A 24,496-nucleotide genomic window follows, 5' to 3' on the forward strand; every position below is an offset into this window, starting at 1 on the left:
CCTGCCGGCCTCGCCCAGGCCCCTCACACCCACCTGCCCTTGTGGCCGGTGGCGCCTGCATGGCTGGGGAGCGATCGGAGGCCACTGGGGCCGCCTCAGTAGGTGGTGCGTCGAGGGCGCTGGGGCCGGCACTGGGTGCCCTGGCGGGCCGTGTGCAGCCGGAGAGATGCCACGTCCCTGCTCCTCTGCAATGAAAAGCAAGCGAGGGCTCACGTCTGGGGCTCAGTCAGGAGACGGCACCCCGGGGCTCTACGCGGAAGCCAGGCCCCTGCCCCTGCACCCCTGCCTGGCACCCTTTCTGGTCCTCCCAGCCCCTCGGCGGGTGGGACCGGGCAAAGGTGCAGCCCTGCGCCTGCTGCCTCGCCCCGTGGGCAGCGTGCCAGTTGGCCCCCACCCCCGCCCCGTCAGGCCCCAGAGGGCCAGCCCCAACGGTACCCTGGAGGCTGCTGGTCTGAGCAGCCACTTGCCTGTACCGGAGTGGGGGAGAGGAGAGGCGGGGTGGACAGGGCGCCCTCCATGCCCACTTCTGGCTCCTGGCAGGAGCCCCTGGGCTTGCTGAATGGGGGACAAGCACTCCCACACATCCCCCTCCCTCTCATCTTGAGCTGCCTCACCCCTGCTGGCCCCAGGCGAGGACCAGCCAACCCCCAAGTCACGCTCTGGGGACACTATTAGGAGACCCTGAGATGGTCAACGCACCTTGGAGGCCTGGCTGGGGGCCGGGGCTGCGTGCCCCTGGGTGGAGGGCGCAGGCCGGACGCCAGGTGCAGTGGCCCCGCCCTGCCCGCCCAGGCCCAGAGTGTCCTCGTGTGGTCGCCCACCCACTGGAGACTCGAGCTGAGGAAATAATGACCAGGTGCCAGGAGCCGGGAGGAAAGGTAGACGTCGTATGTTTATTATTTACACGGTGCATGAGTACACAGGTACAGTGGTCACACGAATGCACAGGTCAGACACGGCATTGACACAGCTGCACAGACACACCAACACAGCTCCTGGGCGCCGTCACGGGACACGGCCCTGTCCACAGCCACATGCCGAGGACTCGGGCAGGGTGCTGCACGCAGCGGCCACCCCTCCCGGGGGCGCCCCAAAATGCCCTGACCCACCATCCCCCACCAAACCCTGTGCGCCGACGCATCACCGCCTGGCACCCAGGACCCGTGCCCCGGTGCCGTGGGGCTCCGGAGGGACACCCCCCGGACACTCTCCGGGCCCACAGCTGCCTGCGAGCTCCCTGGTCTCCGAACACCGCTGCAGGGCCGAGCTGCAGGGCTGACACGAGCAGGGTGGGAGCACCCACGAGTGTACACGGTGCGCCCCCTTCCTGAGAAGGGCTCCTGTCTACTGGCTGCCACCACCGGGGGCCTTTGACACAGTGACGGGACAGGGAACGGCACGGGGGCCCTGCTCCGCAGGTCCTTCTGGTGAGACATGGGACCCGGCGGCTCCTGGGCTCCGGAGAACACGACACACCTGTCTGGACCCGCAGGTCACAGGGTCCCCTCCTCCTGGCACGTCCGGGGGGGACTCCCTCTGGAGGGCCCCTTCTGGGCCAGCCCACACCCGGGGCGGCCAGCCCCACGCTCGGCCCTGCGCACACAGGCGTCAGCACACACCAAGGGCCGCGCTGCGTCGCTGCTGCTCACAGTGTGCTCAGAAGACGCCCCAACCCGAAGGCACTGCGGCAGCCCCCACCCGAGAAGTGCCCGCACTGGCCCCGCCTCTGCCGCCGCGCCGCGCCGCGCCGCGCCGGGAGCACGCCAGGCCCTGGCTCGTGGCCGCACTTTCTACGGCTCCGACGGCGGAGCGCTGGAGGCTCAGTTCACGGTGGGGAAGGGGTGGTGGCCCAAGCCAGGGGAGGTCACAGGACACAGCACACGACACACACAGAGACACACACTGCACACACGTGTACACGTGACGATTTCCGGAGAACACCCCTCCACAGCGGGCCACGCCACACGGGCGCAGGCACGGCGGCGGCGGCGGCACGGGTGCCCGGCGCCCGCCTCGGGCGACACAGCAACTCCACGCCGGTGTCCGGGTCGGGGCTCGCTGAAGTCTACGCCTTTCTCAGACGGGAGAGACAGACAAGAAACAATAAAAAGGTTTCTTTACACAGATTTAAGCCAATAATTTTTAGCAAAATGATACAAAACTGTCAGAACCGAGTGGAAGGAGGTGGTCACGGCAGACTCGTCGGGCAGCGTGGAGCGCCGCCGCGGCGGGGGGGGCCGCGGCTCTGGGCCGGGGGTCTGGTTCCTGCCAGCGTCTCGCCCTCGGCGTCTCTTCCCGGCCCGGGACAACGAGTTCGCGTGGGCCTCAGTGCAGCCCCGGCGGCGGCAGCGCTGGGGTCTGTCCGGTCTAGTTTAGGGTGCTCCCCACGGGCGATGCGCAGTGGGTGGCCTGGAGAGCGCCCGGTGTCCTAGCCCGGGGCGTCACTAGTAAAGCCATGTAACAGAGTAGATCAGCCATGCATTCAGTGTCTGCCCTTCGCGGCACAAGGGGGCGCTCTCATCGGTGCACGACAGACTGAAGACCACTGGACGCCACCCGACCGGGAATCTGTCGGAGCCAAAGCACAGGACAAGGTCAGCGTGCGGCCAGGGGCCGGGCCGGTCGGTGGCTGCCCTGAAGGAAGGGGACGGGTGTCACCCAGCCCCGCTCCGGACGCCCGCGCCCCCAGCCGCCGCAGGAGCGCCCTCCGCGGCCAGGACAGGTGCGCAGCGCAGCAGCGGCGGGAAGACAGGGAGGAGACGAGCATGCAGGCGGAGCCCAGAAGCTCGCGACGACAGGACCCGAGTCCAAGCGGCAAGAGATCCTTGACCCTGGCCACGCCCACCCCAAATCATCTCGTAGTCTGAAACCGGAGGCCAGGCCCCCAAGGCACAGGGCTCCCCACCCTTCGAGGGAGAGGTGACAAGCAGTGCCCCTGACAGTCCCCAGGGCACCGCCGTGTCCGAGCCCAGCTGCGGCCCTCTGAGGAGGGGAGCAGCTGCCCAGCCCCCGGCCCAGCCACACGCCGCGGCGGGGAGCAGCGGCTGGGCCGGCAGGCCGGTGCACGGGACAGCAGGGACGAGGTGCCGGGCAGAGGCCGAGTCAGGAAGGAAAAACAAAGCGAGGAGGACAGGTGAACGCGGAGGGAGGCAGGGAGGGAGGGAGCGACGACAAAGCCAGGCCCGCAGAGCCCGCAGGAGTCTCCGCAGCGAGCGCGCCCGAGGCCCACCAAGCGCGGCCACTCAGCTGAGCGCGACAGACACACGACCCCAACGGCCGACACCGAGGCCCAGCGGCTGGCGTGTCCTGGGGCCGCTGGAGCCGGGCAAGTGCAGAGCCCCGGGGCCCTGCTCCCCAGCAGGGCTCAGACGCACACAGCAGGCGGTCCTGGAGTCACCCCACCAGGGGACTCCCTGCGGTCTGCCTGCCCCCCAGACCGGGCACCTGGCTGCAGGTGCTGGACGGTGCACGAGGGGAAGAACTGGGCGGAGGGCCCTCACACTACCTGCAGCACCTGGCATGCAAGACCAAGCCCACCTGCGAGCCCCCAGGGGGCGAGGGTCAGCTCCCACCCGCCCCGGCGCCTGCCGTCAGGAGACCGCCGTGAGCTCACTCACCCAGTGCCGCCTTCCGACGCAGACGCGCAGCTACTTGCCGTGGTGCTCGAAAGGAATGCTATTCTGAGGTGGGAAAAGACAGCTGTTGGTACAGGGGCCGCTGGCCGGCCCAGCACAAGGCCTCCTGTTTCCACAAGTGTGTCCTCCACCAGGTCCGCCCTCACTGGCCAGGGTGCCACCGAGGGGACCCCAGGAACCACCCGGGGGCTCAGCCTCACCTTCTCCCAGCCCCGAAGCAAGAGCAGCTGAGGCTGCCCCTCTGGGACAACCTGCCTCCGAGACCGGCACCAGCCGGGGCAGACCCCGGGCCTTCCCGCAGCGAGTGGGCCCAGGGCCCAGCAGCTGCCCTGGGCCTCACTCCCCGCTCAGAGCGGCCTGTGCCTGGGCAGCTGGAAAGGACAGCGCCTCCCCGTGACGCACGGGTGGCCACACTTCCTCGCGGCATGAGGACGAGCATGGGGCCTGATCTGGGCGACACAACGTGGACTGAAGCTGAGACGGAAGCAAGTGGCCCGAGGACCGGTGCCGCCCCTCTCCCAGCACCGTCCCTCTCCCAGCACCGCTGCACCGAGACCGCACCGCGTGCCAGCGCGTCCACCGGACGCCCTTCACGCCTCCCACCACCGTGGCCCAAGAGGCCGGACTCGCGCCCTGGGGCAGGGTGCGCAGGGACCGAGCCACCCGGGGCTGGTCCAGCACCAGCTGCCTGCGAGAAGGGAGTGGGAGCGAGGAGGAGCGGCCGTCCTCCCGCAGAGCCCGGCGCGTGGTGGCCGGGGGCCCAGAGAGGGACACGCCCGCCTAGCTGGGGACAGCAGGGCCTTGGGGGGTGGGGGCACACAGCTCTGAGCCGCTCTCTGCCGAGGCTGCACCACCTCGCCGGCCGGGAGCATCGGCGCGAGACGCGACCCTCCTTGAGGGCACGGAGGAGACGCCGCCGCACGTGAGCCGGCGGGACACACGCGAGGCTGCCGCGCCACCCCCCGCTCCTTCGGGGGGCGCGCGTCCACAGGGGGCACTCCACCCGCGGCCCAACGTCCCAGCGCGGGGATCTCGCCCTGGGACAGCAGGGCCACGCGGAGCCGCCCCAGGGAGTGCGCCTGCGGAGACCAGGAAAGCTGAGACCCCGCCGTGCCCGGAGCGGAGCAGCGGGACACGCCCCAGGAGCCAGGTCCTCCCTGGGAGGGAGAACCAACAAGATCCCTGGGGTGAGCAGCGATAAAAGCTGAGAGGCTGCTCTTGGGGGGAAAACACCCTCAAACCCAGTCTCTTGACCCCCCCCCCCCCCCCCCCGCGCCATTCGCTCTCTGCAGACGGAGAGCGACGGAGAGGAGAGCAGCGACGTCGAGGACCCTGGGCTACCGGCTGGTCTCGGCTCACAGAGGCCGGCCTGGGTGGGGGCTGGACTCACACCTCACAGCGCCTGGTGCCCGGAGGACCTCCGCTCCCATTTCCTCAGAGATCCCCAACCCACCTGATGCTTTACTTCCTCAGAGAAAGTCAAGGCTGTCCCTTACCTCATCTTTGCTGGCTGGGGCCCCAACACGCAAATGTCCAGTCCAATCTAAGCCCCCAGTGTCCCCTCAAAAGCATTCCAGGGCCGGAGAGCCACGGCATGCCCAGGGGGGCAGCGGCTGACCCGCAGGCTCCGGGACCCGTGGGAGGAGGCCCCGCAGCCCCCGCTGGGCCCTGTGGTGGGGCCGTAAGAGACCCACCCTCACCATCCCAGCCAGACCCCTCGAGCCCCCGCCTCGAACTCCTGCGTCCTGGGGAGAACGACGGCACAGGACCCGCACGGACCCAGCGGAACCGCTGCTCAGCGGAGCATTCGGGAAGGAGTAGTCGGCAGCTCTTAGACCCCGTGCCCCCACCGCCACGCTCACCAACAAGCCGCGCCCAGCACCCACAGGCCCGCTCCACTGCAGGGCGGCATCCCGGGAACCCGAGGGGCAGCCTGCACACCCAACAGGGCGGGGTCCCCCAGGAGCCCCACGAACAGTCGGGGTGCAGGTTCCTCCCCGAAGGCACCCCGACACGGGAGGGGCCCTGGAGGAAAAAGAGCTGCTTTGCACGGAGAGGGGCCCTCAGGGCAGAATGGCGTGACGGAAGCCAGCTGGGGAGAGTGTGTGGGTGGGGGACGGCACAGACGGGGTGCCCAGCCTCTGGGGGCAGATGGATGGACGCGCAGGGGCATCGAGAGGGAGACCCTCACCCACAGCACGGCACAGGCACCGGACCCCGAGAGACCTCTGTCCACCCCACCCCGCACAACTGACCACCAGCAGCCCTGCCTCCTACCCTGGCCAGGCTCCGCCCAGCAGAGAGGATGAGAAAGCGAGTCCGCGGCCGGGGGAGCCCACAACCGACACCTGGAGCCACTGGGCACCGCGTGGTGAGTGTGTGCAGGGAAGACGCTGAGCTGGAGGCCCGCCGGGGCCTGGGCCGCAGAAGAGGAAAGACCTTGAAGCCTGTCCCCGCCCGGCAGGGGACGAGGCTGGTGCCCACGCCGCTGCTCTCCAAGGCTCTCAACCAAGTGGGCAGAGAGAAGCCAGTGGGCACCATGCCTCCTCAGTTCAAACCCTTCCAAACCCTCACCCACTCCGCCTGGAGCCCACGGCACCCATCCGCACGCAGAGAGCCCGCGGCCAGTGTCCCGCCCTAGGAGCGCTGGGCGCACGCACCTGTGAGGTGGACATGCGGGAGGTGTCTTGCCGGCCCGTGAGGTCCGACGAGGAGATGTTGACGGGGGCGCCGCGGTGCAGCCGCATGCTCACTTTCCGCTCTCTTTCCATGCCGGACACGGGCCGCGGGGAGGTGTTAGCTGACGGAGACCGAGGCGGGGGGTGAGGCCTCCCATGCCGGGTCCCGCATCCCACTGGGTGCTCAGGGCGGCCGCAGGCAGGACAGCGCCCAGCTGACACTGCCCTGTCGCACACGCCCGTGGGCAGGGCCCACAAAGGGGGACGCCGCACAGGGGGTTCCCATGGGAGGGCTCCTCAGGGCCGGCAGGGGCATGCGTGTCAGAAAAGGGGCTGTGAGACCGGCTTCCCCAAGGCACCACCCCGTCAGGAGTAAGCACAAGCAGAAGGGGGCACAGAGGCCCCCCCAGACCCTGCTCAGAGCTGGCTGTCCCGGAGGTCGCATGCACACAGAACCCCACCGCCTCCTGCGGCAGCAGGAGAGACACGTGGTATGAGCTGCAGCCCCGGGACCACTTACCAGTGTGTGAGGTAGGGGTGAGTGGGGTGGGAGCGGCCACTTCTTGTGTCCCCCGCAGGCGGCCCGAGGCCGTGGAAGGGAGCCCACGGGTGGCTGGGTTTCGGGAGTGTCTCAGTCGGTCCTCACGGTCCCGGCGCTCCCGTTCAGCATCGTCCGCTGCCCGGCTGGCACCCTGGGAGGGCAGGGGAGGAGAGGGAGAGGGTCTGGGGGCGTCCGCAGGCCCCGGTCATCCCCCGCAGCCCGAGAGAACGCTAGGGGCACAGCAGCACTCTCACGAGCAATTATTAAACAGACTGAGGAACGGGGCCAAGGTCCGACTCAACACCCAGGGCCCCCGCAGGCTGCCCACCACGTGGAGGACAACTCCCCCAGCAGCCCCTCGGCTCCTGTGGCCGCAGCCTCTGTCTCAGCCACGCCCCGCAGCAGCAGCAAGCGGGCACCACACCCCACACCACAGGTCCAGCACCTCCCCACTCCGAGGGCCGACGGTGGCCAGCACTGAAACAGCCTTTCAGCGGAAGGAGACTCGGCGAATCAGGGAGCGCACTGGCTTGGGGCCGGGGGGCCCCTGTGCACGCCCCCGCGCCTGGCCTGCCCTGCTGCCCCTCCACGGCCCCTCATTCTTGCAGCCGCTCCCCCGCGGGCCAACCCCACAGGCCCAGCCCCGCAGGGACGCCTGGCTCCCGGTGCAGCGGACGGGGCCCCGGCTCTGCCCCTCGGACAACGCGCTCCCCCCACACACGAGAGCCCAAGGGCCCCGGAGGCGGCCTGACGCCGACAGGCCCTTTCCTGTCCGCGCTGCAAGGCCGGCGGGCTGGCGACGGCACTTACGAACTTGAGCATGTTCCAGTCGAACACGTAGTCGTAGGAGAAGCCCTGGCGGTGGAACAGGTTCCTGAAGAGCTGCCTCAGGTACGAGTAGTCAGGCTTGTCGTCGAAGCGCAAGGAACGGCAGAAGTTCAGGTACGTGGCAAACTCAGCTGTGAAACGACGAGACGCTCAGGGCTAACCAGCGGCAGCCCGGACCAGGACCCGCGTGGCAACAGGTGACATCACAGCTCCCCCCCCCATCCCCACCTGGGGGCCCTGTAGCTTTGGGAGCAGCCTGGCCTCCCGGCACCTGCCCCAGAGCAGTCCCACAGGACACAGGGAAGTGCCCTGTGTCAGGGCGCCTGCCCCGCCGCCCCCGCCGCGGGCCCGCACTCACAGGGGTAGCCCTTGCAGAGCACTTCGATGGGCGTGGACATCTTCTTCTCGCTGATGCGCTCGTACTTCTGCCTCTTGGTGGCAGCCTTCAGCCCCTGCCAGGGCAGGGAGCCCAGGTTGAAGTACATGAGCACGTAGCCCAGCGACTCCAGGTCGTCCCTTCGAGATTGCTCTGGAGAGAGGGTGGGGGTGAACCACGGCTGGCCCGCAGCAGCAGCGACACACACACGCTGACTGTGCAAACGAACTCGGAGAACCACAGAGAAACACCCGGATTCTCTCCTGCCGCCCCCCTACCCCCCTGCAGCAGCCCCGACCTGCCGCCCAGGGCCCTGGGCAGCCACGGCACAGCTGCCAGAGCGCCCCGCTCTGCACCCCCAGCCCCAGCGGCCCTCCCCCGCACCGAGCCGGGTGTGCCGGGCAGCCGAGGCCCGGGGCGGGGCTCACCGATGCCGAGGTGCGTGTTGATGGAGGCGTACCGCGCCGTCCCGGTGAGGTTCTTGTTCTCACGGTAGGGGATGTGCTGGTGGGTCCGGGCGTCCCGGTACTTCTTGGCCAGGCCGAAGTCGATGATGTAGACCAGGTTGCCCTTCTTCCCCAGCCCCATGAGGAAGTTGTCCGGCTTCACGTCCCGGTGGATGAAGTTCTTCGAGTGGATGTACTCGATCCGACTGATCTGCGGGCAGGAGGCACAGCGGGGTCGGCCCGGCCTCAGCCCGCAGGCGGCCTCTGCCGGCGCCCCGAGTCTGCGCCCGTGGCCAGGGCGGGTGCTCACCCACTGGATGGGACACTGCACCCACCACCCTGGGCGCTTCCCTCTCGCGGGCGCTCCGGGGGCAGGGCAGCAGCCCTCGGCGGCGTCCCCTCTGCGTCCCGTCCCCGGGCGTCAGACTGCACACGTGGGTGTGCTGTCCTGTGCCCACAGTGGCCCCCCAAACCCAGCCCAACCCCCGTGTCACCTCCTCCCTGCGCGTGACGGGCGCACGGAGAAGCACCCGCAGTCAGACCAACCGCTCCGACCCACGAACCCTCACCATCTGGTCGGCCAGCAGGAGGACGGTCTTGAGGCTGAACTTCCTGGAGCAGAAGTTGAAGAGGTCTTCCAGGCTCGGCCCCAGCAGCTCCATCACCATGACGTTGTAGTCCCCCTCCGCCCCGCACCACCGGATGGTGGGGATGCCCACTGGAAGACACACACGGCGTCTCAGGGCGGGGGGCCGATGCGGGACAGAGGAGGAGGGGCAGGGGAGGGGGGCCCGGTGGGAGAGCCGCCCAGCCCCGGGGATCGACACCCTCCGCACAGCTCGCCGACCGGCAGCGCGGGAGACGGGCGCGCGGGGCGGGACGCACAGCAGACCTGACACTGGGGGCTCCGGGCATCGCCTCACGCAGAGAAGGCACTGGCAGAGCCAACGCACGGCGGTCCCCGCGGGACACCTTCAGGCCACCGCCACCTCCGCAGCCCCCGGGAGGGGACCGAGAAAGGAGGGCGAGCGCCACGTCGGAAGAGACCGGCGGACAAAAACACTTCGCCCAGACACCCAAAAGCTCGATGGGCCCCGAGAGCAAGGACCCCAGGGACACCACGCTAGTGCCCGACGACCCAGTCGCTCGTCACCCGTGACAGAGAAGGCCTCGGAGCAACAGAGAAGACGACGCAGCAGGTGCCGAGGAACAAAGACCAGGCCGACGAGACTCCCCGTCAGGACACACGGAGGAACGTCCTTCCAGCACAGAGAGGCCTGGCGTTCTCCGAGGGCAGGGGCCGCAAGACCCCCAGCCCGGACCAGACGGAGCCGTCCGCGGGCACAGAGACGCAGAGCCCGTCGCTGCTCCTCCGTCCCCTCCAGGCGGCGGCTGGAGACCGCCGCACCCTGCACACGCCGGCGGGGCAGCTCGGAGGAGACGAGGACCCAGCAGCACGAGGCGCAGCGGGGCTGGGAGAAAGCACCACGGAGGAGGCCACGGCAGGGAAAGACGGACGAGGGAAACCGACCTTGCTCCCGGCACGAGAGGGACAGTTACTGAGCCCCCAGAGGAGCTGGCCGTAAGGACAACTATTAAACTAAAAATTCCCGACTCATCCAAAAGAAAACAAAAGACGAGCAGCAGGACAGGCCGAGACCTCAGCTGCCCGAGACCATGCTGGACGTGCACACGCTGCGTCCGTGCTGCGGCCCTGACTGGGTGCAAGGACGCGGGGCGGGGCCCGCTCCCTCCAGCCCGACCAGACCGGCGTGAGCAAGCGCCAGCTCCCTGGCAGCTCCCCGCGGCCAGAGTGGAGGAAGACGCACACCCTCCATGCTCCCTGTGCACACCCAGCACCTTCACACACGCGAGGGTGAAAGGGCGCAGGACGCGCGTGACGCCAGGAGGACGGCGGGACAGACGGCTGGTCACCTGGCGGCAGCGAAGGCACCGCCTCGCCGAGCGCACACCCCCCGCGTGTCTGTGCGGCCAGCGGCAGAGCGCAGGCGGCAGGGAGCTGGACAGCGGGGACACCGCCGCGGCCAGGCTGCGGCGCCGGTCGCCCTGCCCAGTGGCATGTGCTTCTCCCCTGCGCCCCACGCGTGTGGAGAGGCTCCCAGGACCGGCCTCACGGCAGCGATGGCTCCAGACGCACAAAGCCCGTTCTCAGGCGCCCGTGTCCTCTGACCGGAAACAGGCCGCGGAGACGCCTGGAAGCCACGTGACATACTTCAAAGGGACGCAGGCGCCGCCCTGTCCCCGCAGCCCTCGCCCGGAGCCACACCACCTGGCCCCCCCCCCCACGCCCCGGGTCTCCCAAGCTGCCCTCCCTGGGCCGGGGCTCAGGGGAGCTCGTCTCCCAGCCGCATCAGAGACGCCGCGGCTCGCCCCCTGCTGTGCTGGCGGGCAGGGCAGCGCCTCAGCTGCTGCCCGGGCCTCGCCCACAGACAGCACCAACCTCCAGACTCGCCAATGGCGGCGGCGGTGACAGACGGGTCCGGCCCCCGCCTTCGAGCCTTTCAGGCGAGGCCGCAGCGTCGCAGAGCGGGGACGAGACGGCCCCGCTCTGCCCGTCCCCAGGGCCGCAGGCCTGGCGAGCACGATGAATGGCTCTTTCACACACGGTGGCGTCAGCCGTGGGGCCACGGAGGGAATCAAACGGGGGCCGGGAGCACCTGGGGCTGCGCGAACACGAGTGCCCGGCGCGTCAGCACTTCCGAGGTGCCGCCCCAGGTGTGCCTGAGGGAAGCCATGGCAACCGGACACCTGCGTGAGGAAGAGATCAATGATCTCGGTTTCCATCCAGAAAAATAAGAAATTAACCCCAAAGTCAGCAGGGGAAACCAAAGGTCACGGCGGAACTCGATGAAATGGAGAACAAGTGACAGAGGAAAGCCCTGAAACCTGGCTCTCGGAGGTTTCCGCCCGACCTCTGCCCGGACTTCCCAACCACCACGGCAGGAGCGAGTTGGCAACGCACAGGGTTCTGCGAGGGCGCAGACGGAGAGGCAGACAGAGGCAGACTGCAGACCACGCCAGGCCGACCGCCTCGGGTGCACCGGACGGCGGGGAGGGCACGCCCACAGGAGGGGAAGCAAACCTCCGAACAGGGCCCCTGCACAAGCCTGCAGCAGCTGTCTGGAAGGCTGGGCCCCCAGGCCCCCACCTCCATGGACAGGCGAGGGGACCAGGAACCTAGCGCGGCCGCCCAGGGTGCTCCGGCGCCACGCAGCAGTGGCCACCAACACGCAGCAGGAAGTGCGGCCGACCCGGCGACGGGAGCAGCGTCCGCAAGGAGCGGCAGGTCACCGCCATGAGGGGACCAGGAGGGGCGCAGGAGCCTCTCGGGGGGGGGGGGGGGGGGGACGGATGGACACATCAGCTGTGCTGACTGTGGCAATGGCTTCCCGTGAGTGCAAACGTGGCAAAACTCACCACACCATGCTCTCCTTGAGGTGCAGCTTGCCACACCCCGATGACGCTGCTCTGGCCAAGCGAACAGGCGGGGCAGGGCACTGCTCACGCGGGGGCCCCGCGCCCGCAGCGGGCTTCTGGGGAAGGCGAGGTGGGGCGCCCGACGTCCCCGCCCCGTGCGCGCACCAGGCCCTCAGTTCCGAAGCCCCAGGGCCCCTCCGCGCTGCCAGGTCAGCCCCAGGCCCGCCCTGTGCGGGGCGACACGCCGGTCCTCACCCTTCAGCCCGGCGGCCGTCCCGTCTTCACCACACACACTTCTGGTGAGTTCAGGCGACTCTGCCGAACCGCCACCCACCGGGACTTGCCGGCTGTGACCCACTGTCCGATTTCCTCACCGAAATGCACTTTTCTGTCGTCAAGTCACCTGAGGGCAAAGCTCTGAGGGCGGCTCCAGACCCTGGCTCCCCCGAGGGTGCTTGCAGGCACCGATGACTCCCGTCCGTACCCCTCGCTGGAGCGGCCGTTCCCACGTGACGGTTCCTCCTGCGCTTCCCCGTGGAGCTCGGTGAGTGTGCGCAGCACTGTGGGCTCGTGAACGCTCCTCACCCCACGTTTGGCCAGCAGATGCCCCCCCCCCCCCCCGCCCGCCTTCAAGTGTGTCTTCCCCGCCACCGCACGTTCCAGCCTCGCCTGCCCTGCCCTGGCCCTGGCCCCCTGCGGGACCGACACCACCGTCCGTCCGGTTGGAGGTGGGCTGCCACTCCGCACAGCGGCCGTCAGTTCCGGTATCTGCAGGGCCAACACCCCGCTCCTCCAGGAGTACTCTAGTCAGCCTCAGCCCTTGGCTACTCGGAGTTCTCGAGTCAGCTTGCCCCCTGGAAGAAACCCGTGCCGGGTCTGGACCAGGACCCCTGACCCGGAGAGCTCTGAAGGACGGACAACTGACCAGACCTCCCACTGAGGAACACAGAACGTCTCCACGGCTGTGTCTTCGGCACCCTCCAAGCCAGCCCCAATCTTCTGCGTGCAGGCATTATCTGGTCTAAGACTTACTGCTAGTCACCCGTGGTTTGTGTTTGACTACTGTAACCTTTTAAGAATCACACTTCAGGTTCTGGAGACGGCAGCTGCCTGACCAGGGCCCTGGGGCCCGCATCTGCCCAGCGGTCTGCAGGGGGCTGTGCTAAGGCACTGGGAGCTGCTGCTGCCCCGCGGGGCTGGCGCACGTGAGCAGGTCATCAGGCCCCCAGGGCTGCAGCGCTGCGGCCTTGCCCGACCCCAGCGCACTCTTTGGGCCGAAGGAGGGTGTGCACAGAGGGTGAGGCGGTGGAGCCGAGCGTCTGTTAAGTCCACCGAGGGCCCGGGATTTCTCGAGCCACTGGCTCTGTAGGGGTTCTGTCCTGGCAGTGAGGTGCCACAGGGGCGGAAGATTGGGGGAGCCAGGCCCCTTCTTCCAGAGCACCAGCCACGGGGTGGCCCCGCTCACAAGGAAAGCCACGCCAGCCTGCTTCTGGGGAGGGAGAGCGCCACAGCCGCGTCCCACAAGGCCGCCCAGCAGTGGGGCTCCAAGGGGTGCGGACGGAGAAAGCCTGCAATCCAGGCATGTGCCCTGACTGGGAATCGAACCTGACACTGCTGTCAGGCCGGGGGCCACAGCATCAACCCCTCTTCCGTCCTGGAGGGGAGGTAGAGGCACTCTACCTGAGGGCTTTGGGGAACCCCCTAAAACCTATGTCAGACTCTCCCCTCCCAGAATCCCCAGTTTTTGAAAGTGGCCTGGATAGAAAAGCTGTTTTCCTGATAAAGAAGAATGTGAGTAGGAGGAATCACAATACCCGGTATCATACTACACTACAAGGCCACTGTAATCAAAACAGCCTGGTGCTGGCATAAGAACAGACACATGGACCAATGAAACAGAACGGAGAGCCCGGAAGTAAACCCAAGTCTCTACGGTCAACTAATGCTCGACAAAAGGGAAGGCGCATAAAATGGAGTAAAAGCAACCTCTTTAACAGACGGTACTGGGAGAACCATCCTGGCACATACGGAAAAATGAAACTCAACCACCAACTCACGCCACACGCCAGCAAGACTCAAGGTGGATGAAAGACTCACACGTAAACCGTGACACCACAGAAGTCCTAGAGAAAAGCACAGGCAGTGGAACTTCAGACATCCCGCACAGCTGCCCTGGCTGCTGTGGCTCAGTGGACGGAGCGCCGGCCTGCAAACCACAGGGTCGCCGTTTTGATGCCCAGCCAGGGCACAGGCCTGGGTTGTGGTGCAGGTCCCCAGTGGGGGACACCCAAGAGGCAACCAGACGTGCATGTTCCTCTCTCTTTCTCCCTTCCCTTCCCTATCAAGACAAACAAATGAAGTCTTTTTATTGAAACAAGCCCCCGCACGGCTGAAGAAAACAGCAGAACGCAGAGGGAACCTGCTGTGCAGGAAGACACCTGCAACGACACCTGGGACCAGGGTGTGGGCTCCAGAGCATGCGTGGACCCACACAGCCCCCCCACCCCAGGGACACAGTCCTCTGGACAAACAGGCAGGGGCGCGAGCAGACACTGCTCCCCAGAGGACGCACAGAGGGCCCAGGGACACGTGAGAGCACCCCAGCACCCCCGGCCACCAGAGATGCAAACCGAAACCACAACGAGATGCCGCCTCACGCCGGTCAGGGCGGTCCGCAGCAACAGACAGAAGTGCTGGTGAGCACGTGGAGAAAAGGGAACCCCGTGCACTGCAGGTGGGGATGCAGACTGGCGCAGCCGCTGTGGACAACAGGGGGGAATTCCCTCGGGAAACTAAAAATGGGACAGCCTTTTTTTCTTTTTTGAAGATTTTATTTATTTATTTTTTAGAGAGAGAAGGGAGGGAGAAAGAGAGAGAGAAACATCAATGTGTGGTTGTTGAGGGTCATGGCCTGCAATCCAGGCATGTGCCCTGACTGGGAATCGAACCTGCGACACTTTGGGACAGCCTGCTGACCCAGCGATCCCACCACAGGGATTACAGGACCCTGAGCCACCGATCCCAAAGAGCCTACACACCCCCATGCTCAGAGCAGCACAGTCCACAACAGCCAAGTGCTGGAAACAGCCACGGTGCCTCTCAGCCAACGAGTGGGTCGGAAACCGGGACGCATCCACGGGACAGAACCCCGTGCAGCAGAGAGCGCTCTGACCCTTCGCGACAGCGTGGAGGGAGCCAAGCAACAAGCCAGGTGGTGAAAGACAAGCACCATGTGATCTCGCACCTGTAAATGCAACCTGATCAACAAAATGAAGAAACGAGCAAAACCGAAGCAAAGGCAGGAAGCAAGGAACGGACCGACAGGGACCAGCAGGAGGGGGGAGGGGGACACCCGGGGAGAGGGGAAGGGTCCAGTGAAGGGACACGTGTGAAGGACCCACGGGCACGGACACCAGATTGCGGACCCCCTGTGGGGGCAGGGGCACGCAGGGTGGGGACAACTGTGACCGAACTACAGCGAAAAGAGCGTGACCGGGTGACGCTGCCCTTCCCCACGCCCCGGGGAAAGGCTGGAGTGGGGGGCAGCTCGCCTCGAGCACCGCCCCCGACTCGGGGACGGACGGTCTCAGGGGAGGCGGGGTGTCCCACCCCGGGCCTCCTCTACGCCCACTCCTGGGGTGTGGCTAGGAAGAGGCGCCTCACTCCCAGCCAACGCCACTCCAGGTGCTGCTCACCGGGGTGACTGCTACCGGGTCCCACGCTCCCAGGCCAGCGGCCCCGGCTGTGTGGGGACGTGCCCCCTGAGTTCTGATGGCTCTCCTGCTGCGAGTATTCGGGTGTGGTGCTCCTGTGCTGTGTGTTCTCGGCCCACGAGCAATGTCAGGGCTGCGCCAGCAGCTGCTGGGGCCCGCAGAGCAAGGACACGTCATCGTGTCACCACGGAGACCACCCATCGGACCGCACAGCTCACCAACCCCCCGAGGCTGCCGGGAAGCAGAGCTGGCTTCTCGGCCTCGCCCTCCAGTGCACCAGCACTGGACCCCCCCCCAGCCCCGACGACGGGCTGCGCGTGGACACGAGGGCAGGCGAGGGGGTGGGGGTGGGGAGCAAGGCACAGGGCCGCTTCGCGCCCGGACCTGGCCCGGGCCTCCCAGCCCTGCAGGGCTCGCGCGCTGTGAAAACGCGAGCTGACCAGGACGGGCGTTAAGGACACCCACCCCTGCACCCCTCCCGAGCTGCCAGGGTGGCACACGGAGCAATGCTGGGCTGTTCCGCCCCAGTGCCAGGAGAGCACAAGCGAGGTTCCCCTGTGGCGCCCACGTCGCCGTGGGCAGCATCGTGGGAGCTACAGAGAAAAGGGTTTGGGTTTGTGCGCGGGGGCTCGCGTGCCGGAACGGGCAACCGTGTCCGGTCCTGTGTTCCGGCACCCCCACCGGCGCCTCCCCCGTCGGGGCCACTGCTCTGGCGACCGGCCACAAGCTGGGCCGGCCAGTGTATCCACAAGGTGCCGTGTTCTCCGAGCTCTTCCAGGGCTGTACCGTTCACCGGCTGCTGTTCCCACCAGGAGGAGAATCGCCAGAGCATCTCTGCAAACGGCTCACACCAGTCAAAGGACTTGAAATACAGGCACGCAATGCGGGTCACGAGCCATCTTTTCTTCTTTCTGTCCTTGCTCCCAATTTTTTATCTTGGACCAGATCTATCCTAAAAACTGACTTGTGCCACCCTGGACAGGTGGCTCAGTTGACTGGAGTGTTGTCCTGATACACCACGGCTGTGGGTTCAACCCAGGGCCAAGGCACATACGTGAACCAACCACTGAGTGCATCGGCACTCGGAACAACCAATCGATGTCTCTCTAAAATCAATGAATAACTTACACACACACACACACACACACACACACACACACACTGCTAGCAATCCCTGACACTAACATGTATTTACCCAACTCCTTCCCACGGACGTCACTCGGACTGCCCCCCGGCTGGGCCCCGTGCCGCCGTCACCGGAGCAGTGGCTGTCGGCACTCCCCTGCCGCAAGGAGGACCGGGACCTGGCGCAGAGGGAGCAGCAGCAGGGTGCTTGCTGTCCCCGCCAGGACACAGCAGCCTGCGGCCCCCGCCGGAAACGCCTTGCGGAGGCTGGCCCACTGCACAGCCCCCCGCTCTGGGCAAAGGGGGGGACTCCTCCTTCGGCTCTGCCGGGCCCAGCCTGCTCTCGGTCAACGAGTTCACAGAACCTCCCGGAAGGGTGTGCCCTGCTTCTCCAGGCACAGTCGTTCTCGCCAGCACACCGCATACCTGGACAGCACCCTCGAGTGTGCAGCTCAGACTGGGGGACCCCGTCTGTGTGGGGACGGCAAGGAAGACGGGGGGAGGGGGAGGTGGTGCCGCACCTCCCCCAGCAGGTTCAGACGGGAAGGAGCGGCAGCCACACCTGCAGACACCCCGTCCCGGGGTGGGGGTGCCGCCGCCCCGTGCCACACGCAGTGCTGCCCGGGCTGGAGGTTCTCAGCGATGCTGTTCCTCGAAAGTCAACAAGGCTTCTCAGTGGGGGGGTTTCTTCCACCCCCAGCTCCAGGCTCCTGCCCGCCACGAAGGCCACATCCTGAGTCCCCTTGTTCTACTGGTCACCGCCTTCAGTGCTGTGTCTGAGAAGCTGCCTGCCTTCCGCCGCGGCCACTGGAGGGCAAACACCCTGGCTGGTGCTCTGCCGACCTCCCCGGGACCACAGGAGCCGGACTGTGTCCACCCGTGTGCCAGTCGAGAGCCTTCCTGGTCCCGTGAGACGCAGGATGGGGCGCACAGACGCCCTGTGCAGGGTCCCAGTAGCAGACCAAACTGGGAGAGGAGGGGCCTGGAGCTGCAGCTCTGGGGTCCCGCCCCGGGCTTCTAGGAGGAAGCAGCACAGCCGTCTTTCCCACGGGCCGGCCCCAGGCCCCTCCTGGAGCTTTGGTCACACCCTCCACATGCTGCAGCCCACATGCTGCAGCGTGTCCCAAACAGAGACCCCCACCAAAACACGCCCCCCTGCTCTGTTAGAGAGATGATTTCAAAGTCCAGAGAATGCTGAAAGTTAGACTCTGAGGTCAGGATGGGCGCCCTTGGACATCAGGCAGCCTTAGGGACGGAACTGGGACAGTGACTAAGAGGTCAGGGGTCACAGTTGTTTCACGCAGACAAGTCCGAAGGCGCCACCACCCCCAAAGCGGCAAGCGGAGCACGGCCCTGAGCTGGCGCACACGCGGCAGCCGCGCTGGGGCACCAGAGCTCCCACCAGCCCCGAAGGCAGGTGCTGCCACGTGAGGCGGGGGAGGAAGGCGGCCTCTTCCCGCTGAGCGAGGCCCTCTGCAGGCCCACCGGCACGTGGGTCCAGGGTGCAGGCCTTTCCCAGAACCCCCCGAGACTCTGGTGCGGGGAGCACGCCCCACCAACCCGCCCCGGGTGTCTGTGGAACAGGTAAGGGCCATACCTCCTCCCTGCATCATTTTGTAGATTTTGCTCTCAATGTGGAGCTGAGGGTGTTTGGTTTTGACACATTCAAGCTTGATGGCAACTTCTTCCCCGGCAACAATGTCCGTACCTTGCAAAGAAAGAGAAGCACAGCATTACTACCTGGGGTCCACCTGCCCCAGAGTCGCCGCGCGCCAGGGACGGAAGCCCAGTCCCGACCTTCCAGGAAGCACGAGGGGATGGTCTCGCTCCGCCCCCGCCATGAGACGGTGTCAGTGGCCCCCGGACCCTGTGCAAGTCACCCTCCTCCCCCCTTCTCCAGCGAGCGACCCGACACGTGTGGGCAAGTCTAGCTTGTGGTCCATCACCCACCGCCGCACGTGCCCAGTCGGCACACGTCACTAGGGGACCCGGAGAAGGCCAAGGGGTTCTCTCGCAGCCTCCCACGTCTCCTGCTCCCAGCCTTCCCAGCACCTGCTGGTCAGCCCCAGGGTGACTCCACGTGTTCCTGTGACACCTCCCGGGCCCCCCGACGCTGCCAGGGCAGAACGGTGTGCGCATGCACCTTTCTCTACAGGGGAGGCTGGGTCTTCACCCAACACCACACAGCCTCAGACCCCCAGCAGTCCAGGCCAAGGGACAGCGCTTGGGGGGGGGGGGGGGGGCTCTCAGCAGCAGGGCACCACTGTGCGTTTAGCAGTGACACTAGACCAGGAGGCTGAGCTCGTTTTCAAAGCCCTGACTACCTGTCACATATCCTGTTCGTTTTGTACTATAACTGACAATATGTCTGCTCATACCTCTCAGGCATCAGCCTGTGAGTTTAAAGGTAAAATTAGGAGCTTTTATCTACAAGTGTTTTATCTGTTTTCTCCCCGTACTGACCTGCAAACTTGACAGCCTCCACCCTCCACCCTCCCACACAAGTGCCCCCGAGTCCCCACCCGGCCCACAGCAGCGGCAGGGCCTTCCCGCAGGGGAGACCACAGAGACGGCGCAGGCCCGGCCCTGCGGGCCTTCCCCACAGGCACCCGCCGGGTGCCAACACCGTGACCACCCCGGCAGTGCGGCTGTTGGAAGCCGCCACCACCACTGGCTCCGGCAGCCCCGACAGAGCCCGGGACACCTCCTTCCCCCCAGTCCTCGGTGACTCAGTTGCCCGCCATCTGTTGAGACGGCAGGTTGGCAGTGGGTCCCAGGAGGGAGCTGTGGAGAGGAACAGGGCAGTGGTCACCAAGCACGCTGGGACCCCCGACCAAAGGCAGACAAGGCCGGCACGCACCGCAACAGCGACGCACCTGCAGGACAGCTGCCTGTTGATGCTAGCTAACATCAGGGAGTGCCCCAGAACCCCAAAGCCCGGATGACTACATGGGGTGCGGTCACCTGCGGCGGCCTGCCTCCAAACCCGGTGCCCAGGGCCGGTGCAGCGGGGACACCCACTGTCTGAGTGCTGCCTGAGGCCCTCCGGGTCGAGGAGCTTCGCGCCCTGGGGCACGAGAGACAGGCGCGCCTGCCTGCCTGCAGCCGGCACCGTCGACCCAATCACAAGAGAAATGACCTCACCACCGGAGTAACTGCGCAAGTGGAGAGATGAACTCCAGGTTCCTCCGAGGGCCCAGGACTCTGACCTGAACCCGCCGCCCGGCAGGAGTGGATGACTCATCTCCCGGTGACGTCAGCACTCCACAGGCTCCCCTGTGCCAGCCCGGCTGGACTCAGGCCCGCCTCCAACAGGCAGCGCGGTCCTGCCCAGGCGGGGTCCTGCCCAGGCGGGGTCCTGCCCAGGCGGGCTATCTCCCGGGCTCACGCCTTGCAGAGGCCGAAGCACGGCCAGCCCCGCTCCCCGGGGCAGACAGCTAGCAGCCCAGGGCAGCTTCCCTGCACGGTGGCGGCATGCGGGCGGCGGGCAGCTCGGCATGCATGGCAACTCCCTCCTCCAGGCGTGGTGCCAGCCCTCCCCGGGCACACCTGCAAACTTGGGCACGAAGGTCGCCCCCCGTGTAATGAATGACTCAAGGAGAAGGGCTGCACGTGGGCTCCTGCCACGCAAACATGGGAACGTGTCCACCAGGTGGAAGCGCCAAGCAGCAGAGCCTCAGGGCTGCGCAGGCCAGGGAACCGAGGTCTTCCAGTCTGCAGCCCCCACCCCCCCAACAGCCGCCAGCAGCGCCGAGTTCCGGGGACGGTGCCGCTCCAAGTTCCGTCCCCGAACGGCTGCGGGCGCAGCAGGCGGCACAGCAGGGCTCCCACAACCGTGTGGCGCGGCTGCGACGCTTCACTCTTACTCCGTGAGGTGTCAGCCTGTGACGAGCTGGAAGTTACAAAACCTGGGGCTTCACAGCAGGTAACCTACAGGCGTGCTTCTAGCCCTGGCTGGCGTGGCAGGTGGACTGAGCATCAGCCTGCGAACCGAAGAGTCGCCGGTTCGATTCCCAGTCAGGGCACGTGCCTGGGCTGCAGGCCAGGTTCCCAGAAGGGGACACACGAGAGGCAACCACACACTGATGTTTCTCTCCCTCTTTCTCCCTCCCCCCTCTCTAAAAATAGCTTTTTTAAAAAAGTTCACACTAAACACACACGCACACCAGAAGTACCCCTAAATGAACTTAAGGTAGCACTAAGCTCCGGCTCCAGACTCAGAACAGGCCACACCCCAGCCGCCTGTCAGCGTCTCCTCACGGCGTCTGCTCACGCTGCTGTGGCGGCGGCTCCCAAAGCAGCACCCCCACTCCCGGGCAGCTAACCTGCCCTCAGGAGGCGGCGGGCACCTGTGTTCAGACACAGGCCAGTGCTGGCCCTAGGGAAACGGGACTGGCCCCCCGAGCTGGGCAGGCAAGGTGGACGGTAAACTAGGTGGCCCTAACTAGCCCCAGCCCTGGGACAGGGAGGTGACTGTCACCGGGCAGTGACACTGTGGAGAAACGGGGAGAGGCCCCAGCACAGCAGGGCAGCGGAGGCAGCGCCCCCACGTCCCGCTGGAGCGCTCACGCCCCGCCCTGGAGACCACGGGACGGCCACGGGAGCTGCGGAGGGCGAGGGGCTGCCCTCCCCTCCCATGAGTGCCACAGGAGCACCAACGCTGGCGAGGCAGGAAAGTCGGGGCGAAGAGGCCCCCAAACTCGGCACCCAAACGAGGTGCATGCACATGTTGCCGAGTCCTCTGGCCACCAGCCGCAGCAGCAGGGTGCGGTCCCAGAAGACAGACCGGGAGGAGAACAGAGCTCCACGAGAAGGGGGATCACGCTGCCCCCCCAGGGCTGGGAGCCCCACACACCTCAACTCCCAGTAGCACCCGTGCCCACCACGTGGCCTGGGTGCCCACACCCCCCCAAGTCCTCTGGGCACCCCGGGGCCACACCAAGAACACTGGCCCTGCCCTTGTCCCCCCCACACAGCCAACTGGGGAGATGCCCTGCTGGCAAAGTGGGAGGATGGCCTGTGGCCTCCGGCACACCAGGGGTGAAGCGTGTGGGGGCCGAGGCTGAGGGAGGCCCGGGTGACAGGTGCGGCGGCCTCCCACCTCAGCGTGAGCACTGGGCCCCCCAGGAGCCTCTGGGACCTGTGGAGCTCAGGGGAGGCAAACTGAGGACCGAGACCACACACCCTGGGGTCCGGGGCAGCCCTCCCTGGAGGGGCCAGGAGCGTCCTGCAAAGCGATGGCCCAGAATGACAGGACATGCCCACTTTCCAGGCGAAGACTCAACCCCTCAAGTGATGCCAATCAGTGGCTTAAACGAACAGAAGAAACACACAACCCTGGTACAAGTGACTCAGTCCATCCCCTGCCCTTTGAACCTCACCTTCGACCCTGACCCGCAGTGCTCGGGGAGCATCGCAGACCCATCTCCACGGCCATCACTCACTCCGGCCAGCACAGAGCCGAGTCAGTGCAGCGGAGGGGGACCGGCCTGCCCATCCAGTCCCAACGGGCGGCCCGGCGGGGGCTCCGACCCACCAGCCTCAGGCACACGGAGGCCTGGTCTCCACCGAGGGGCGCTGGGCGCCCAGCCAGAGCGGGGGCCCCAAGGCAGGCTGGAGGGTGTGCAAGCAGGGTCCCCACAGAGCGCCCACTCCCGACGAGGAGCCCGCGGCAGGACGGTCTGGACCCAGCCTCCGGAACCGAGCGCTGCCCGGCACAGTCTCCGACTAGAGCACAGAGACCTCCCGACTGTCCACTTCCGACGTCCGCGCCAGGCCGGCTCACGGGCTGGCCTGTCGGCCCCGCTCCCAGACCCCGCCTTACGGGTTCTGCCCCAAAGCTACTGCTCTATAAATAGGGCGAACGGCTCGCATTGACGCGGCGCTCTGCCTCCCGAAGCGGCGCCGAGGATGCGGCCGCTGACTGCTGACCATAAATATTTAAACAGGAAAACCCAAACGTCTCCAAAGTGCGTTTTATTCCGCAGGGTGGCAGGCGGAAGTCCAGGTTCAAAGGCAACAGGGTCGCCTGGGTCGGGGCTGCCCTGCAGGGCCGGGAAGGAGGCACCGACGGCAGTGAACTGCCGCCCGGGCGAGGCCCGCGCTCCGGGCGGCGGGAGGGGCGGGAGCACACGCCCCGCCGTCCGCTCGGCGCGCCCAGCGGCGGGCGGACTGCGCCCGGCCGGCCCTGCCTCTCCTGGCAGGTGCGCCGGCCCGCGAGACGCCACCGCAGGAGAAGTTCACCCCCAAACTTGCGCAACGGCGGCGGTCCCGCCGCAGCCGCCCCGCGGGCCAGCTGGACGGACCCCGCGGGGGGCGGGGCGACTCGCGCGCCGGCCCCGCGAGAGGCAGCCGCCCCGCACGCCCGGCCGGGAGGTGCCAGCCGCCCCGCACCACCCCGGCGCCGGGGCGTGGGCTCTCCCCGCGGGCCCGAGACAGCCCAGGGGGTCCCCGCCGCGGGCAGGGCGGCCTGACAGCCTCGCCGCAGCCACAGGGACGAGCTCGCGAGGGCGGCGCGGCCCCGCGTCCGCTGCGGCCGGGGGCCCGGCCGGTCTGCGGGCGCCGCCGGCGCTCCGAGTCCCGGCGCCCGGCGCGGAAGCCGGATGCGCAACACGTCCTCGGCCCCGGCCAGACCGGCCCCGGGCCGCGCCGCCAAGGGCAGCGGGGGCCCCGGGCGCCTCCGGCCGTTCCCGGCCGGCCCACCACACGTGCGCAGGACGCGGGGCCCGCGCCGCCCGCCGCCTTTGTCCGCCTGCGGGGCGCCGGCGCGGGCGGCGGGGCCCCGGGCCGACCCCGGCGGCCCCGGGCACACGTTGGGCAGGTGTCCCCGGGCGGCGGGCGGCGCGGGCCGACCCGGAAGGACCGCGAGTTCCCGTCTGGCCGCCGCGGGGTCGGGCGGCCGGAGCGGGGGCCGCGGGGGCGCTGCGGGGACCGGAGTGTCCCGGCAGTGGGGGGGGGGCGGCCCAGCCCGGGTCCCCGCGTCGGAACCGGGCGACCGCCCGTCGGGGCGGCCCCGAGCCGGGGGGACGGACGCCTCACCGAGATAGATGTCTCCGAAAGAGCCGCTGCCGATCTTCCGGCCCAGCCGGTACCTGTTCCCGACTCTGAGCTCCATGGCGGCGGCGGCGGGCCCGGCTCGCTCCTGCCCTCCCGGCCGCTTCCTGAGTCTGAACTCGGGGAGGCGGCGCCGCTGCTGCCGCTACTGCGGGTCCGGCTGCCGGCTCCGCCCCCCTCACGGCCCCGCTTTCACCATCGCTTTCCGGACGCCCCGCCGCGCCCAGCGCCACAATACGGGGCGGATGGGACAGTCCGAGCGCCGCCGCCCCTGCTCCGGCCCCCGACGGCCGCGCTCGCACTCTCCCCGCCGCGGATGGACTCGGATCTTCCGGGCCTAAATCCCCCTTCAGCTGCCTGAAGGAGCCGCCGCCATCGCGCTGTGACGTCACTTCCCCTAGCAACCCGGAGGGGCGGGGCCACGCTGCCCGAGGGGCGGGGTCGCGCTGTCCGAACCACGGAGCGGGGCGGGGCGGGGCGGGCGCGTGAGCGTTGAGGTGTCCTCGCGCGACCCCTGGACCCCCGGCCCGCCCCTTCTCCTTCTGGCCTCGGCTGGGCTCCTTCCCGTGTGCGGACCCTACGTTTGCCCTCGCAGGCCTGTGGGAAGCCAGCGGCTCCTGGCAAAAGACCCGAGACCGGCCTGCGGGCATCGCGCTTTGCTAG

At 67.7% G+C, this 24,496-nt stretch overlaps 1 protein-coding gene across 3 annotated transcripts; it reads right to left on the reverse strand.

Moving 5' to 3' along the window:
- Window positions 1-38: 38 nt before the first annotated feature.
- Window positions 39-24,227, reverse strand: CSNK1D (casein kinase 1 delta). Of its 3 annotated transcripts, XM_028520167.2 has the most exons (10): window positions 23,819-24,227; window positions 18,378-18,488; window positions 9,074-9,222; window positions 8,487-8,715; window positions 8,041-8,211; window positions 7,665-7,813; window positions 6,834-7,005; window positions 6,296-6,435; window positions 3,618-3,680; window positions 2,100-2,568 (listed from the first exon to the last, which is right to left on the reverse strand). In XM_028520167.2, exons 1-9 carry the CDS (start codon window positions 23,892-23,894, stop codon window positions 3,648-3,650), a joined length of 1,230 nt encoding a protein of 409 aa, XP_028375968.1. In that variant the 5' UTR covers window positions 23,895-24,227; the 3' UTR covers window positions 2,100-2,568; window positions 3,618-3,647. The 3 variants fall into 3 exon arrangements, with proteins under 3 accessions (XP_028375966.1, XP_028375968.1, XP_028375969.1); XM_028520165.2 differs by lacking the exons at window positions 2,100-2,568; window positions 3,618-3,680 and adding an exon at window positions 39-185 and having other exon boundaries at window positions 23,819-24,218; XM_028520168.2 differs by lacking the exon at window positions 3,618-3,680 and having other exon boundaries at window positions 23,819-24,217.
- Window positions 24,228-24,496: the final 269 nt, after the last annotated feature.

Source organism: Phyllostomus discolor, chromosome 8 (assembly GCF_004126475.2).
Source record: "Phyllostomus discolor isolate MPI-MPIP mPhyDis1 chromosome 8, mPhyDis1.pri.v3, whole genome shotgun sequence".
In the NCBI taxonomy this organism is placed as follows: domain Eukaryota; kingdom Metazoa; phylum Chordata; class Mammalia; order Chiroptera; family Phyllostomidae; genus Phyllostomus; species Phyllostomus discolor.